The sequence below is a fragment of the Scylla paramamosain genome, chromosome 39 (genome assembly GCF_035594125.1).
Source record: "Scylla paramamosain isolate STU-SP2022 chromosome 39, ASM3559412v1, whole genome shotgun sequence".
Classification (NCBI taxonomy): domain Eukaryota; kingdom Metazoa; phylum Arthropoda; class Malacostraca; order Decapoda; family Portunidae; genus Scylla; species Scylla paramamosain.
Genome location: NC_087189.1, coordinates 9,844,138 through 9,861,843, shown reverse-complemented (window position 1 = coordinate 9,861,843; position 17,706 = coordinate 9,844,138). Strand labels below are relative to the sequence as shown.

The 17,706-nt window shown below is 40.9% G+C and overlaps 2 protein-coding genes across 2 annotated transcripts; both read right to left on the bottom strand.

Moving 5' to 3' along the window:
- Positions 1-8,001: 8,001 nt before the first annotated feature.
- LOC135092290 (glutamic acid-rich protein-like) lies at positions 8,002-9,921 on the bottom strand. The gene has a single exon (XM_063990743.1). It carries the CDS (start codon positions 9,919-9,921, stop codon positions 8,002-8,004), a length of 1,920 nt encoding a protein of 639 aa, XP_063846813.1.
- A 42-nt stretch (positions 9,922-9,963) lies between these two features.
- On the bottom strand, positions 9,964-17,260 carry LOC135092289 (uncharacterized). The gene is made up of 4 exons (XM_063990742.1): positions 16,556-17,260; positions 15,725-16,409; positions 10,497-10,578; positions 9,964-10,048 (listed from the first exon to the last, which is right to left on the bottom strand). Exons 1-4 carry the CDS (start codon positions 17,258-17,260, stop codon positions 9,964-9,966), a joined length of 1,557 nt encoding a protein of 518 aa, XP_063846812.1.
- Between the last annotated feature and the right edge of the window lie 446 nt (positions 17,261-17,706).

Here is a 17,706-nt window from a genome sequence, read left to right as displayed (position 1 = left end):
AGATCTAATTTTCAATCTGTAGAACACCACCTCTCCTCTTCTAAACCTCATCTTCTTTTCCTCACTGAAACTCAGGTGTCTGAGGCAACTGACAGTAGCCCCTTTTCTGTTCCCTCCTACTTTCTCTATCCTCATTTTCGATCCAAAGCTGGATGCTGCGTTTATGTGCGCAATGACTTAACCTGCTCTCGTGCCCACGCTCTTGAATCTTCCGAGTTTTCCACCATCTGGCTACGACTACAGAGTCATTCTCATACTAAATTTATCTGTGCTGTATACCTCTCTCCTAACTCCTCTGACTATAAGAAATTCTTTGACTACTTAACTTCCAAAGTGGAGCACATTCTGACCCTCTTCCCTTTTGCAGAGATCTCCATTCTTGGAGACTTCAATGTTCACCACCAGCTTTGGCTTTCCTCTCCCTTCACTGACCATCCTGGTGAACTAGCCTACAACTTTGCTATCCTCCATGACCTAGAGCAATTGGTGCAACACCCTACTCGTATTCCTGACCGTCTTGGAGATACGCCCAACATTCTTGACCTTTTCCTGACCTCTAATCCTTCTGCTTATGCTGTCACCCTTTCTTCTCCGTTGGGCTCCTCCGATCACAATCTCATATCTTTATCTTGTCCTATCACTCCAATCCCTCCTCAGGATCCCCCTAAGCGAAGGTGCCTCTGGCGTTTTGCCTCTGCTAGTTGGGGGGACCTGAGGCGGTATTTTGCTGATTTTCCTTGGAATGACTACTGCTTCCGTGTCAGAGACCCGTCTTTGTGTGCTGAGCGCATAACAGAGGTGATAGTGTCTGGCATGGAGGCGTACATTCCTCACTCTTTTTCTCGTCCTAAACCTTCTAAACCTTGGTTTAACACAGCTTGTTCTCGTGCTATACATGATAGAGAGGTGGCCCACAAAAGGTACTTAAGCCTTCCTTCACCAGAATCTCATGCACTTTATATTTCTGCCCGGAACCATGCCAAGTCTGTTTCTCCAACTAGCCAAAAACTCCTTCATTAACAGAAAATGTCAAAACCTTTCAAGATCTAACTCCCCTCGTGATTTCTGGCATCTAGCCAAAAATATCTCCAATAACTTTGCTTCTTCTTCTTTCCCTCCTCTACTTCAACCAGATGGCACCACTGCTATCACATCTATTTCTAAAGCTGAACTCTTTGCTCAAACCTTTGCTAAAAACTCTACCTTGGACGATTCTGGGCTTGTTCCTCCCTCTCCTCCACCCTCTGACTACTTCATGCCTCGTATTAAAATTCTTCGTAATGATGTTTTCCATGCCCTCGCTGGCCTAAACCCTCAGAAGGCTTATGGACCTGATGGGGTCCCTCCTATTGTTCTCCGAAACTGTGCCTCCGTGCTTGCACCTTGCCTAGTCAAACTCTTTCAGCTCTGTCTGTCAACATCTACCTTTCCTTCTTGCTGGAAGTTTGCCTACATTCAACCTGTTCCTAAAAAGGGTGACCGCTCTAATCCCTCAAACTACCGTCCTATTGCTTTAATTTCCTGCTTATCTAAAGTTTTTGAATCTATCCTCAACAGGAAGATTCTTAAACATCTATCACTTCACAACCTTCTATCTGATCGCCAGTATGGGTTCCGTCAAGGCCGCTCGACTGGTGATCTTCTGGCTTTCCTTACTGAGTCTTGGTCATCCTCTTTTAGAGACTTTGGTGAAACTTTTGCTGTTGCCTTGGACATATCAAAAGCCTTTGATAGAGTCTGGCACAAAGCTTTGATTTCCAAACTACCCTCCTACGGTTTCTATCCTTCTCTCTGTAACTTCATCTCAAGTTTCCTTTCTGACCGTTCTATTGCTGCTGTGGTAGACGGTCACTGTTCTTCTCCTAAATCTATTAACAGTGGTGTTCCTCAGGGTTCTGTCCTGTCACCCACTCTCTTCTTATTATTCATTAATGATCTTCTAAAACAAACTTCTTGTCCTATCCACTCCTATGCTGATGATACCACCCTGCACTTTTCCACGTCTTTTCATAGACGTCCAACCCTTCAGGAGGTAAACATATCACGCAGGGAAGCCACAGAACGCCTGACTTCTGATCTTTCTAAAATTTCTGATTGGGGCAGAGCAAACTTGGTATTGTTCAATGCCTCAAAAACTCAATTCCTCCATCTATCAACTCGACACAATCTTCCAGACAACTATCCCCTCTTCTTCAATGACACTCAACTATCCCCCTCTTCTACACTGAACATCCTCGGTCTGTCCTTTACTTATAATCTGAACTGGAAACTTCACATCTCATCTCTAGCTAAAACAGCTTCCATGAAGTTAGGTGTTCTGAGACGTCTCCGCCAGTTTTTCTCACCCCCGCAGCTGCTAACTCTGTACAAGGGCCTTATCCGTCCATGTATGGAGTATGCTTCACATGTCTGGGGGGGTTCCACTCATACTGCTGTTCTAGACAGGGTGGAATCAAAAGCTTTTCGTCTCATCAACTCCTCTCCTCTAACTGACTGTCTTCAGCCTCTCTCTCACCGCCGCAATGTTGCATCTCTAGCTGTCTTCTACCGCTATTTTCATGCTAACTGCTCTTCTGATCTTGCTAACTGCATGCCTCCCCTCCTTCCGCGGCCTCGCTGCACAAGACTTTCTTCTTTCTCTCACTCCTATTCTGTCCACCTCTCTAACGCAAGAGTTAACCAGTATTCTCAATCATTCATCCCTTTCTCTGGTAAACTCTGGAACTCCTTGCCTGCTTCTGTATTTCCACCTTCCTATGACTTGAATTCCTTCAAGAGGGAGGTTTCAAGACACTTATCCACCAATTTTTGACCACTGCTTTGACCCTTTTAGGGACTGGCATTTCAGTGGGCATTTTTTTTATTAGATTTTTGTTGCCCTTGGCCAGTATCCTTCCTACATAAAAAAAAAAAAAAAAAAAAAAACACACACACACACACACACACACACACACAGAGGTCACTGATTAAGTAAATAAGTCAAGAGAAACCTACCTGTAGCTAAGAATAATGCATGCCAAAAGATATGAAAGAGAGAAAAAATAAATAAATAAAATAAATATGAAAAACTGTGAGGTAACACGATATAGACGATACTGATTCAATATGTAACACGATTTTTGTCTTTGAGAAACAAGTGTTATTTTCCAACACTTTTCAGTGGAAAACAATAGCATATGTCCATTAATCCTGTCACACTTTGCTTTTAGAATGATTTTGTTCTTTAAAATAGCCGAATTTTAGCATTTTTCTTTATTACTTTCACAGAGAACTTCTTATCTCTTGTCTTGATTGTCGTGCTTCTGCGTTGCACGATCTTGTTGCGTCCCTAATCTATAAGAATCTGGTTTTTGTGGGTTGAAGGGAAAGCTTTGAGTTTTTGTAATTTTTACTTAATTTATATTATTTACATATATTTACACTCAGACGATCAGATACGACTTTCGACAACAGCGAAAAGCTACGAAAACTGTTTCATCTCTCTTCAAATAAATTCCATTAAATATTTGAAACACTTCAGCGATTGAAATCACTTCACATATTTAATACTCAATGATAAATCACATCCTACACAAACCTCACAACTAATATTCAATGAGGAACACATCCTACACCTACCCAATCCCTCTCTGTCAATATATAACACCAACATTTTACTCTGACTGCATTACAACTGTCTGGCTCTACTTACTGGTACTGTGATAGGCGGCTTGTCCATCTTGACCCTCTCTGCTCTGACTGCTCTGTCTAGCTTGTCCCTCTGTCTGCTTCTGTCTGTTCAATAAGGTTCATTCTCAAATAATTTTGGTAATCGCATCTTCTAATCAGGAACAAGGAGGCGGCGATTCGTATGGTGTGGCGGCTGTCCGTGTTGTCCAGGTCATCTGCTTCCGGTGAGCTCTGCGTCCCTCGTATACTAATTCAGTGATAGCCACCTCTTCTTGTAATCTGGTGCTAATCTGCGGCTCTGTTAGTCTTGTGATGACTCACCGCATCTTGTTGTTCTCCTCGGTGGTCACGTCTCGTCTCTTATTTATCAGGGTGGTGGTAGCTTCTTGGTACCTGCTTTCGTGTTTATGTTGTTTCCGTGTATCTTGTTTCCGTTTAGACCTGAAGTCTTCCTCATGATTAATGATGACATCTTGCTCAGAACTAGGTGAATATAACGCTTTGAAATATGTTCATTTTGTCGCCTGACTAATCATTCTTCTCATCATGATCATTGTCATTGAATTATCTTCTGTATCGCTATCCGTAATGTTCTTCAACAATTTAGTTTGCCTTGTTTCACCTTAAAGCTCTTCTGTAACTATCATTTCTCTGTGTAGTGGTGATAGTTCTTTAGATATCAGTATTTAATCTGTAAGCATATTCATATCCCTTGTGGTAATACTGTATGCCTTATCTTCACTATACCCCACTGATCGTTGCCTGCTCATCCTTAGCTACCAAGCAATATAACATCTATCACAGACACTTTCACTAGTTTAGTTGTCATCTCTCGACTTTCCCTCTTCCACGGGAAGAGGGAAAAGGAAAAGAATGATAAATCTTTTATACTTATGTTTCTGTTAAAGTCTCTAAACATATTAATCGACAGGTCACTAGCACACAGCAAATAAGAATATGGACCATAGTTTCAAACTCTCATAAGAAATTACAATATAAAAATTCTATATCTATATATAAGCACAGCCTTTGCTCCTTTGAAGAACATTTCAGTCCCTCGTTCCTGAGTACATACTATTTTGTATATAATTCTTAGTCTAAAGTCTTTTCTTAACGTAATGACCTTCATCCAAGGAATGTCTTTAAATTCACTTTCCTTAATCAAGAATACCTTCTCAATCTACTGTCCTTAATTCAGGCTATTTTCTTAATCTGCTCTCCTTAATGCAGACAATTATTTCATCCAGTATCTTTAATTGAGACTGTTTATTTAGACCAGTGTCCTTAATGCAGAATATTTCGTTAATCTAACATCCTTAATCCAGACAATTTATTTAATCACCTATCCTCAATGCAGATTTTCGTAATCTACTATCCTTAATCAATACTATTTCCGTAATTTAACATCCTTAATAGAGAATATTTCCTTTATCCATCCTTTATCCTTAATCCAGACTACTTTCTTAATGCACTATCCTTAATCCTTAAATTGCGGACAGAAAGAGACATCATAACACAAGACGAAAATCTAAATACAAAAGCATACAGTGTAATGAATGGACAAGACGGTGATGTGAAATGTTACAGCACAGGAAAGTGGTACATTATGTATTACAGCAAACTTAACAAACTCCAAAAAGCACGCCAAGATTTGACTTGCCGGAGAATGATGGCTCTGGGCAGGAGAAGGCTCTCTCTTTCTCTCTCTCTCTCTCTCTCTCTCTCTCTCTCTCTCTCTCTCTCTCTCTCTCTCTCTCTCTCTCTCTCTGTCTCTCTTTCTCCTTCTCTCTCTCTCCTTCTCTCTCTCTCTCTCTCTCTCTCTTTCTCTCTCTTTCTCTCTCTCTCTCTCTCTCTCTCTCTCTCTCTCTCTCTCTCTCTCTCTCTCTCTCTCTCTCTCTCTCTCTCTCTCTCTCTCTCTCTCTCTCTCTCTCCCTTTCTCTCTCTCTCTCTCTCTCTCTCTCTCTCTCTCTCTCTCTCTCTCTCTCTCTCTCTCTCTCTCTCTCTCTCTCTCTCTCTCTCTCTCTCTCTCTCTCTCTCTCTCTCTCTCTCTCTCTCTCTCTCTCTCTCTCTCTCTCTCTCTCGGAATCAAACAGAAAAGAAGACAAGAAAAGAGAAAGCACTAACTATAGTAGAAGAGAGTAGATGAGAGGAGAGAAGAGAAGAGAACGGGAGAAGAAAGGAGAAGAGAGGAGAGGAGCGGATTCTAGAGAAGATAGAGAAAAGAGGACAAAAAAGAAGAGAGAAGATGAGAGTAAAGGAGAGGAGAGGAGAGAAGAGAAGAGAAGAGAAGAGAAGAGAAGAGAAGAGAAGAAGAAGAAGAAGAAGAAGAGAAGAGAAGAGAAGAGGAGAGGAGAGAAGAGAAGAGAAGAGAAGAGAAGAGAAAAGGAGAGAGAGAAAAGAAGAGAGATGAGAGATTCGATTAAAGGAGAGGAGAGGAGAGAAGAGAGGAGAAGAGAGGAGAGGAGACGAGAGTAAAGAGGAGAGGAGAGAAAACAGTAGAGAAAAGTGGATAGAGGAGAGGAGGAGAGAGGAGAGGGGAGGAGAGGAAAGGAGAGGAGAGAGTAGAGGAAAAAGGAGAGTCGAGAAGATTAGAGGGGAGAGGAAAGGAGAGGGGAAGAGAAAGGAGAGGAGAGAGGAGGGGAGAGGAGAGGAGAAAGGAGAGGAGAGGGAAGGAGAGGACAGGAGAAGAGAGGAGATGAGAGAAGAGAAGAGAAGACAGAGAAAATGTCATTTAATATGAAGGCAAGGAAGGGGAAGAGAAGATAAGAAGAGTAAAGAGGAGAAAAGTTAAGAGAAGTTATGAGGAGAGAAGAGGAGAGAAGAGGAAAGAAGAAAAGAGGAGAGGAGATGAGTGGAAAGGAGAGAAGAAAAGAGAAGAGAAAAGAAGAGAGGGAAAAGAGGAGAGGAAAGAGGATATGAGAGGAGAGGAGGGGAGAGGAGATAAGAGAAAAGAAAAGGGAGAAAAGAGGAGAGGAGATAGGAGAGGAGAGAGAAGAGGAAAGGAGAGAGAAGAAGAGAGGAGAGAAGATAAGAGAAGAAATGAGAGAAAAAAAAAGAGGAGAGAAAAGAGGAGAGGAAAGAAAAGAAGAGAGCAGAGGAGAGGAGAAAAAAAGAGAGAGGAGAGGAGAAAAGAGGAAAGAGGAGAGGAGAAAGGAGAGGAGAGAGGAGAGGAAAGGAGAGGAGAGGAGAGGAGAAGGGAGAGAAGAGGAGAAGAGAGGAGAAAGGAGAGAAGAAGAGAGAGGAGAGGAGAGAAGAGAGGAGAGGAGAGGAGAGAAGAGTGGAGAGGAGAGAAGAGGAGAGAGTAAAGGAGAGGAGAGGAGAGGAGAGGAGAAAGGAGAGGAGAGGAGAGGAGGGAGGAGAGGAGAGGAGAGGAGAGAGGAGAGGAAAGGAGAGGAAAGAAGAGAGGAGAGGAGAGGAGAGATGAGAGAAGAGAAAGGAACGGAAAGGAGAGAGGAGAAGAGAGAGCGACAGCCGGAGCCAGAGCGAGAGTGAGCGAGAGCTTTCTCCTGTCGTCATCATTCTACCTGACAAGTGAAATTTTGGCGCGCTTTTTGAGTTCCTTGTGTTGCCCTAATATTTTCTGTACCACTTCCATGTGCTGTAGTATTTCACATCACAATCTCCTCATTCATTATTTACTTCTGCATTTAGATTTTCGCCGTGCATGATGTTTATTTTTTGTCCGCAGTTTAAGTGTTAATGGAGACTACTTTCTTAATCCATTATCGTTAATCCAGACTGTTTTTAATCCTCTTTTGTTAATCTCGAGTATTTTTAATCCTCTTTTCTTAATCAAGAGTATTTTCTTAATGTACTATCTTTAATTTCGGCTATTTTCTTAATTCAGTATCCTTAATCGATACTATTTTCTTAGTCCACTAGCCTTCATTCCGACTATTTTTCTAATCCAGTATTTTTAATTCAGAGTTTTTTTTCTAATCCACTATCCTTAATTCTAACTATTTTCCTAATCCATTATCCTTAATCCAGACTTTTCCGTAAATGTACTATTATTATTGTGAATTTCTGCACAATAATAATAATAATAATATTTTCTTAATCCACTATCCTTAATCCAGACTATTTTCTTCATTTAACATCCTTAATCCGGAACACTTTGTCTAATGTCCTTAATCCACATTATTTCTGTACCCAGGTCACTACTCCTATTTTCTTTTTGTGAGCTACATTTGTGCAGGCTTTTTAATATATTTTTTTTCCTTCTGCTGATCTCCATGATACATAAAAAAAAAAAATTAAAATAAAAAATAAAATAAAATAAGTAAAAAAAAAAAAAAAAGAGGGGAGAGGGGACGCTGGAGGGCGGCTCGCTCAGTGAGGGAAGATGTCGAGGCAGAATTGTTTTCTGTTGAGCTTCAACGTCATGGTCGAATCAACATAATCTATTGCTGCTCGTAATTTACAGAGCAGCGGTCGTCCAAACACAAAGTCGAAGTCGCTAACCCCCTGGTTGGTGTTCATCTGCACTGTGAGTGTGCCGCTGCCAAACTGCAGAATGACTCGTGTCGGCAGCGCAGTCTCGCTTCCTGTCCTGCACCGCACGTTGTACCGGCCGATCTTGGTGATAGAGAATGGTATAGTAGAGCATGTGTCCAGCAGCACCATCAGCGGCTCCTCGACGCCTTGTGCTTGTGCGGCAAACGCGAACACTTTCCCTTCGCGCCCTGGCTGAGGTCTCCGCCGCAGACGTTCCGGGTGACGCAGGAACAGGGTGCTGCTACCGTCGTGATGGAAGTCCTGCCGCATCTCAGCCTCCTGCAGGCGGCTCATGGACAGCACTATCACGTCATTGCGAGAGGTGATCTCCGCCTCCTTTGGAAACACCAACATGGGCGTATTGACCGCAAGGCCGTCCTTCAGCACCAACAGTACCTCGTCGAGCATGATCACGTCCAGCAACAGGATGCCATTCCAGGTAGAGAAGAGTATTTTTTCTGTCTTCTCGCGGCCCGTGAGGAGGCCCGCTCTCTTAGCCAGTGACAGGAACATGATGCTGGCTGAGGCGCCGGTGTCAAAAAAGACAAGACATGGATGGCCGCGCACGGTCGCATCCGTCATGTGTCCTTCCTCAAGATGAACACGGCAGTACTCGCTCACACTCCTCTTCTTTTTGACTCTTTCGGCCTCCACCTTCAGCTTCAGCACGTTGCTGCTGTCCCGCCCTCCCCTCTTCCTGAGGTGATCAAGGATACGCTTATAATTCTCCAGCGGCCTCCTCTTCTTTGGCTCTTTCTCTTCTCCCTTCCCCTTTTTCGCCTGGGTTTCATGTTCCTCCTTGTCCTGCCTCTTCACTTTCTTGGCCTGGGTGTCATGTTTCTCCTTGTCCTGCCTCTTCACTTTCTTGGCCTGGGTGTCATCTTCCTCCTTGTCCTGCCTCTTTCTTTTCTTGGCCTGATTGTCATGTTCCTCCTTGTCGTGCAACTTCTTCGTGACCTGGGTGTCATGGTCCTCTTTGCCCTGCCCCTTTCTCTTCTTGGCCTGGCTATCATGGTCTTCAATACTCTTACCTTTCCTCTTCTTGGCCTGGCTCTCACGTTTCTCCGTGCTGCTCTTTTTGGCCTGTTCCTCGTAGTCTTCATTATCCTTCTTGTTCCATTTCTTGATGCAGTCCTTAATCCGTTTACAGCACTCCATATTCCACCCTTTCCTTCGGTTTTTCCTGCCTTCTCCCTTGGTGTTTTTGTGTTGGTTCTCGTGATCTTCCTTGTCCTTGCTTTTCTCTTCCTGCTTTTCGTGATCCTTCGTGTCCTTCTTCCTCTTCTTGTCTTGGTTCTTGTGGTCCTCCGTGCCCTTCTTCGTCTTCCTGTCCTGCTTCTCGTAGTCGTCTGTGTCCTTCTTCGTGTTCTTGTACTGCTTCTCGTGGTCCTCCGTGTCTTTCTTGGTCTTCTTGTTCTGGTTTTCATCGCCCTCCATGTCCTGCTTCTTCCTCTTCTTGTTGGGGTCTATAATCGGATACAAATATTCCATCCTCATCCGCGTCTTGGTTTTTAAGTTATTCCTCTGCTTTTTGGGTTCCATAACCCCTTCAGTGTTTGTTTTCTTATGACCGGTGCAGTCTTGGAGGTTTTCCAAGCTCCTCCTCTTGCTGTGGTGCTTGGTCTGTTTCATTTTCTCCGTGTTCTTCTCACCGAGGGTCTCGTGAGCGTCCATTGACTGTTGTTTCTTGTTCTTCTTGTTGAATCTTGTATTATTCAGCAATGCGCCAAAATCTTCTGTAGAAAATCCAGGCATTGGCCAGTCTTACTGAAAACCTGATGGGACTGTTAGTATACCTCAGCGGTCGCTTCTGCAGCCACTCAGCAGCTTGGAGCTAAAGCACTTTGGCATCCACCAGATGGGCCGATGAAAAGCCTTGGTTCTAGAATGTGATAAGGACTTTAGCAAATCAGAGACAAGAATGAAAGAAGGTAAAGAATTAAGAATATTTTTCACCGGCAACAGAGATGCACCCTTTCCATTAATGATATTTAATTTTTGCCAAACCAACACTGCAATCATGAACACTCACTTCAAAACAATAGATATAATACATTTATATGATTCAGTATATTTAATTGTCTAAATATTAATTTCTCTCAGTCAGTTATCTCTGATATCTCAGTCTCTATCGATACACGAGCACCTGTGCACTAATATCCCACTAACATTTTCACGCCACCACGGTCTGACAGCCATTTAGAGCCTTGGAAAACCTCGCCACAGTTAACAATTCACACAACGTAACTGACGTTTAGTTTTGGGGTCAGCTAAAATGACTTACACTGTGACATTCTCGTGTCACTGTGTAAGTTCAGTTCCACGTTTACACATCCAAGGGAAGAAAACGAGCCTTGACCCTTACGTGCATCAGTGAGGAAGCAAGAAGAGCAGGAGCTGGATCATTGTGACCTGAGGACACAGGATGGTCATTATTTTGAACAACACTGATTAACCTCAATGCTTTATTTTGTATATATGCATGTAGTGTTTTCTTCGTTTAGTGTAACATGCTTTGGTTAAATATTCTGAGTGGAAGAATCATTTCATGAGATGTGTCGCAGCACCATCTGTTGCTCACTACAAAATTACAGGAATAAGAAAAAGACGAAGAAGGAAAAGAAAAGAAAAAGTATATAGAGAAACACAGCATCAACCCTTCATCCCACTCACCACCACCATCACTTACCCCCACTGCTCTCTCTCTCTCTCTCTCTCTCTCTCTCTCTCTCTCTCTCTCTCTCTCTCTCTCTCTCTCTCTCTCTCTCTCTCTCTCTCTCTCTCTCTCTCTCTCTCTCTCTCGTTGATAGATATCCACAAAATTTTTATTTTTTCATTAAATAGTTAATTAATTAATTAATTTGTTTTTTGTTTTGTGTGTGTGTGTGTGTGTGTGTGTGTGTGTGTGTGTGTGTGTGTGTGTGTGTGTGTGTGTGTGTGTGTGTTTGTGTGTCGCTTCTTGTTTTTCCTTTGTTCTTGCTGTCCTTCTGCTCCCTCTTTTCTTCATTTTCCTCACTCCTCGTCCTCACTCCTCGTTCTTACTCCTTCTCCTCCTCCTCCTCCTCCTCCTCTTCCTCCTCCTCTTCCTCCTCTTCTTCCTCCTCCTTCTCCTCCTCATTCTCCTCCTACTCATTCTTCTCCTCCTCCTTCTCCTCTCCTCCCTCTCTTCCCATTCATGTAATGAATAACATGCAACTGTCAAGCCCTGATAAAGAAAAAGATCTTGGTGTCGTTGTGTCAAACGACCTAAAGCCGTGTCAATACTGCATAAAAACAGTAAAGACGGCACATAAATTAGTAGGATTCATTGGAAGAACCTTTGAATTTAAATCAGAAAAGTTTATACTTGCCTCATATAACTTACTGGTGCGCCCTCATATAGAATACTGTGTACAGTTTTGGTCACCATACTACAAAAAAAGACCTTCAAAAACTAGAGAAGATACAGCGCAGAGTCACAAAGATGATTCCAAGATTGCGTAATAATGCGTATGAGGAACGACTGGAAGAACTAAAACTATTTAGTTTAACAAAGCGCAGGATAAGAGGAGACCTAATTGAAGTGTTCAGAATCTTTAAAGGATATAGTAACATTGATGCAAAAAAATATTTTACTATTGATCATTCTAACCTAACAAGAAATAATGGATTCAAGATTATACCAAAACGTTTTAAATTCCACTAGGCCAAACATTTTTTCTTTAATTGTATAGTAAATATATGGAATAAATTTTCTGCAGAAATTGTAAACAGCAGTTCTATTGAATCATTAAAAAAAATAAAATAGACAAATATCTGAAAGCAAATCCCCAACAAGCTCTCTTTTCCGAGTAATTACTAAATTCACTAATAAACTTTTACTTTACAGATATATTTTATAATAAATTGTATTTACTTTCAGATAGACGTATAGAGTTCACCGTAGGGTAGATAGTAAAACTTCCTTTCATTCTTTCCTATGAAAATTCCATGTCAGTTTTTCCATACTGCATGGTACTTTTTCCCAACTATTTCCATGCCAGCACAAGCTAGAGGGAGTGGTGGGTGGGGAGGAGCCTTCTGCTATGCTGTCCTGTCTCTCTTCCCTGTAGCTAGTTAGAAGTAGTTACCAAACAGCCTTGCAAGGACTAAAAGGTCTGTTGCTGTTTGGCTTTTCCTTTGTATTCCTCCTCCTCCTCCTCCTCCTCCTCCATACACTCTACAAACGCTTGACCCAGAACCCACACACACACACACACACACACACACACACACACACACACACACACACACACACACACACACACACACACACACACACACACACACACACACACACACACACACACACACACACACACACACACACACACACACACACACACACACACACACACACACACACACACACACACACACACACACAGAGCTCACTGATGAAATAAATAAGTGAAGGGAAACCCACCAGTAGCTAAGAATTATGCATGCCAAAATATATATATGAGAGAGAGAAAAATAAATAAAACAAACAAGTAAGAAAAACAGTTAGGTAACACGATGTAGACGATACTGATTCACTCTGTAACACGATTTTCGTCTTTGACAAGCAAGTTTTATTTTTCAACTCTTTTCATTGGAAAACAACAGAAAATGTCCATTATTCATGTCAATTTTTTTTTTCGTGGCTTTTAGAATAATTTTTGTCCCAAAATAGCAAAATTTTACCATTTTTTCCTGATACTGACACAGAGAACTTTTTTGCTCTTGTCTTCATTGTCGTGCTTCTACTTTGCACGATCTTGTTGCGTCCTTAATCTATAAGAGTGGCTTTTGTGGGTTCAAAGGAACGCTTTGAATTTGTTGTAATTTTTACTTAATTTCCGACAACAACGACTTCCGACAACAACGAAAAACAACGAAAATTGTTTCATATCTCTTCAAATAAATTCCATCAAATATCTGGAACACTTCACTGATTCAAATCACTTCACATATTCAATACTCAATGATAAATCACATCCTACACAAACATCGCAACTAATATTCAATGACGAACACATCCTACACGTACCCAATCCCTCTCTGTCAATGAATAACACCATCATTTTACTCTGACTGCATTACAACTGTCTGGTGCTACTTACTGGTACTGTGACAGGCGGCTAGCCCATCTTGACGCTCTCTGGCTTGACAGCTCTGTCTACCTTGTTTCTCTGTCTCTTAATTCTTCTGTCTATTCCCGTCTCCTACATCTCATACACGTGCATACACAGTTAATTTTCCTGTAACTTTGAATAAGGTTAATTTTCGAGTGACTATATTTATTTTCTCATACTTTGATCATATGTTTCATTTTCCTATACTTTCCTAATTCTCCCCTTTATCTGTCTTACTACGTGGCTGAGCGTTTTCTTAATGCTAGACTGAAAAATTTCTTTTGCCTTCACTCCAAGCATTTGCTTTTATTTCCAGTTGCCTTATCAACCCAGTCTATTTATGGCTTATTTAGGCCTGGACATCACACATACGCTTCCGCGTTTATCTCGGGTTTCAACATGACTCTTATTAAACAATATAATTCATATATTTCTTGCATTACATTTATCACTAACCATTGCCACTATCAATTTTCTAAATATCAAGCAATGTCAATTTTCATAGACCATCATTTTCTATAAATCAAGTACTCACATCAGTTGTGAGGACAACTCGTTTCTTGTTTTTTTTTTTTAATTTATTTATTTTTTTATAGTTTTTTTATTCATGATGATACAAGTTTGTACCACCCTTCAGAAATTTTCAACCTTATTTCAGTCACTCGCTTCTGTATCAAAGCTACAACTTATATATTAATTTTTCGGCTCGTATGTTTCCTTCATTAATTTTATCGTCTTCTCGCACTTGCTTCTCTCTGTAAATTTCTGCTTAGTAAGTCCTCTCCTTTACGTTTCTAAACAACTAATTTTTCGGCATCAAACAGAATCTGCCATTTGTAGGATTAGGTGTTTTATAATGAAATCTTATCCTTACCATCTTCTCCTATACAACTCTGTAGCTCCTGTGTTCCCTGCCGTGGGTCAATCTACGAGTAGCTACTAATATATCACTACCGTCTAGAAGTCAACAATATTGCCATTCTTATACCGATTATGATGACAACACCCATGAGATGCTGCACATTTTTATTGTCTTAATATGTGTGTTTCCCTGTGTGTTTCTCCCTCTATTTGTTTGTGTGCCGCTGGTGAATCAAGTAACTGATGACCATTACAAGAGGTCATAATTCCCTTCTCACACAAGCAATATAACTCACCGAACATATTTCAAGATGGTTTTTAATCTGGGCAAGTAAGGTAGCCACAAAAAGTATGGGGGTGAGAGCTTGTATGATGACAACTTGCGAGCAGCACAGACGCAGAATGAATAACTTTACTGCTTTTATCATAAATTTTCTTTAGTACTCAAAATTTTCACAAATTGTTTCAGTATAACACCAAATTTCGCAGGCAACTCAACAACAAGTAATTACAACATCAATTGCAACAAATCATTACAGCTCTTATGTCACATTTGTCACATCCTATTCTTGCAATATCCTAAATTCTGCAATATCAGTCTGATAATATCTGTCTTTGCAATGTCAATCTATGCACTATCATCTTTGCAACATTATTCTTTACAATATAAATCTCACCAATGCCACCAGTGCCACGTTGCTATGCTGCACGATCTTGCTGGCGTTCTAAGACTGGCTTTTGTGGGTTCAAGGGAACGCGTTTAAGTTTTCATAATTTTTATTTAATTTGTATTATTGACATATATTTACACTCAGACGACCATAGACGACTTCCAACAACAACGAAAAACTACGAGAATTGTTTCATCTCCCCTCAAATTGATTTCATTCAATATCTGGAACACTTCACATTACACTTCGATTCAAATCACTTCACATATTTAATACTCAGTGATAAATGACATCCTACACAAACCTCACTACTAATATTCAGTGAGGAAGCTCATCCCACACCTGCCAGACATGGGCATGATTTAAAAAATTATTATGATTTGATTTTGATTATGGTGTGGAATACTTTTTTGATTGTGATTAAATGATGATTAGTTTACTTTTGTAATTTTTGATTACGATTATTTTTTTTTTTGTGTGTGTTTTTGTGCATGATTTGTATTAGATTATGATTGCAATCACATCTCGCTGTGATTATTTATAAAAAGATAATGATTAGCAATGATTAAGTACAATGCCTAAACAGGTAGCAAACTACATGTATTAGGTGCACTGTTCCATATTTGAGCACAGTAACATAACCGTTTGAATCACTTACTAACTAATGGTATTAAAAACATACATAGTGTGCAAGAGGTTTTATTTGTTTTTGCTTTACAGTACATAATACATTACTTCTATGAATTTATTTCAAATCATGATCACAGGCTTTCACAGCAATAATGAAAACAAAGTATTTCTCTTTGAAAAATATGGAACTTGTTATACACATGATTTGTTATAGGCTAAATTATTTGTCATGTAATGTGTAATTTAGTAAGTGTTGGTTACACTTGATAAACATCAACTCCTCAAAGCGAACATCGGTCATTGTGCATCGTTCAGGACGAAAGACTTTCCCAGCAAGAGAGAAAAGTGTCTCAACTGGAGCTGATGATGGTGGGATACACAGATATCGGAGAGCCAGTATAGCTAGTTGAGGTAATGGTGACTGATTCTGTTCCCAGAAGAGAAGGGGGTCACTGTCATCCTCTGTTGTTGGCTGACTCAGGTAGGATTGTACTTGTGATAAAGTTGATGTTAATGTACAGAGGGAAGAGCTCGTTGATGCTGATGGTGTCATGAATCTGAACAGCCTGCACTTCTTTGTAGGGGCCTCCTTATTTTCCTGAAGGGAACCCTTTTCTTCAGTGGCAGTGGACATAATGTCATGTACTTTAGACTTCAGTAGGGATGTGATGAATATGACTTGTTGTGGTGGGCACCAGTCCATGTTGAAGCGTGGGTCTAGGAGTGAAGCCAGCTGAAACATCGCCTTGTCTTCATAGATGTTCAGTGTTTTCTTGATGGAGCTTTTGAGAGTAGTAATCACCTTTGACTTGTGTGTCTGTGACGGTTGTTGAAGCTCAGCTTTCAGTCCACGAATGCATGGAATTGCTTTGCTTGACGTTACAACATTCTCTCCCTGACACTCTAGAGTTGCTACTTCAGATGGTGTCAAGATGTGTGTTACTTGCTTGATGAGATTAAGTTCATATTTGGTTATCTTTACTGGACAGTTTAGCTGATGAAGCTTGGCTGGATCAATATTGAGAAGGGAGCGAAGCATCTTGTTACTGGTGTTCCATCGCGTTGCATTTTTGTCCCGAGGTCTGCACTGACTTGGACAATGTCAGATGGCAGTGCAGAGTGACGAACGTGTGACGCTAGACGTGAAGCTTTTCCAGTGACTCCTGAGACAGGCCCTGCTTCTTGGAGCCCATCTTTCACAGTAGTTTGTAAAGTGTGAACAAAACATCTGACATGGCCAGGCAATAGGTGCAGCAAGTTGTCATTGTTATCAGGAATGTGAAAGGTGTCATCCTCCTCTTCGCCTTCACTGTCTTGATTAGTGTCCGCATCGTCCACACCGGGAAGTGTCACGAGTGCTTTAAGGACAGTGGTGCCACTGTCGGTTACAATTGTCAAAATCTTTGTTTGCAGGTTAAAGCTAGTGATGATTTCTGTGAATGTGGCATGGATCTTTTGTGCAGTGTGCGACCCTTTGAATCTTGTGCATGCCAACAGTGTTGCTTGGAGCTGGAAGTTATCATTGAAGTGACACGTGATCCCAGTGCACGACCGCATCTGTCTGTTTGTGCAAAGGTCAAGTGTAACACAGACGTAACCAACAGAACAAGACTTCTTATTGAGATGTTCCTGTAGTTGTTGAGTTTGCGAAGGAAGAAGCTTGCTGCTGAGCTCCTTGCGGCTTGGGCTGCTGTAGCTGGGCTGGGCCTTGTTAAGAAGAGCTTGAAAGTTAGCATCCTCAACCCTTGAAAGAGGTTGGAGAGAGCCGGCAATGAAGCGAAGGAGTAACTTGTCCATTTCCTTTTGGCGGCGATCACCATTTTTTCCTTGTAATAGATATCCCAAAGTCAGTTATTGGAACAAGGGCTCCACCAGCTGCTGTTGTTACTGCCTCCACGCTGCTATCCACCTTGACATCTGGATGAGCTTTCTCAGAGTAGAAACAACTCAATACATTGCGGTAATATATATATATATATATATATATATATATATATATATATATATATATATATATATATATATATATATATATATATATATATATATATATATATATATATATATATATATATATATATATATACATATATAAATTTATCGTGAAGCCTGAAGGGAAAGTGGGAGTGAGTTTTCTTGCTATTTGTATTTTAATTTTTTGGTGTAATATACACACACATATATATGGCATTGCATTAAGAAAGAGAAACACTTTTCGTTATGAAGCAACGGTCTGGTTAACA

Coding starts and splice junctions, on each gene's coding strand:
- LOC135092290 (XM_063990743.1), bottom strand. CDS start 9,921: ATGCCTGGATTTTCTACAGAAGATTTTGGCGCATTGCTGAATAATACA.
- LOC135092289 (XM_063990742.1), bottom strand. CDS start 17,260: ATGGACAAGTTACTCCTTCGCTTCATTGCCGGCTCTCTCCAACCTCTT. Junction 16,410..16,555: donor TGCCATCTGACATTGTCCAA/GTCAGTGCAGAC, acceptor AATCTCATCAAG/CAAGTAACACACATCTTGAC. Junction 10,579..15,724: donor GGAGTTGATGTTTATCAAGT/GTAACCAACACT, acceptor CTGTGTCCTCAG/GTCACAATGATCCAGCTCCT.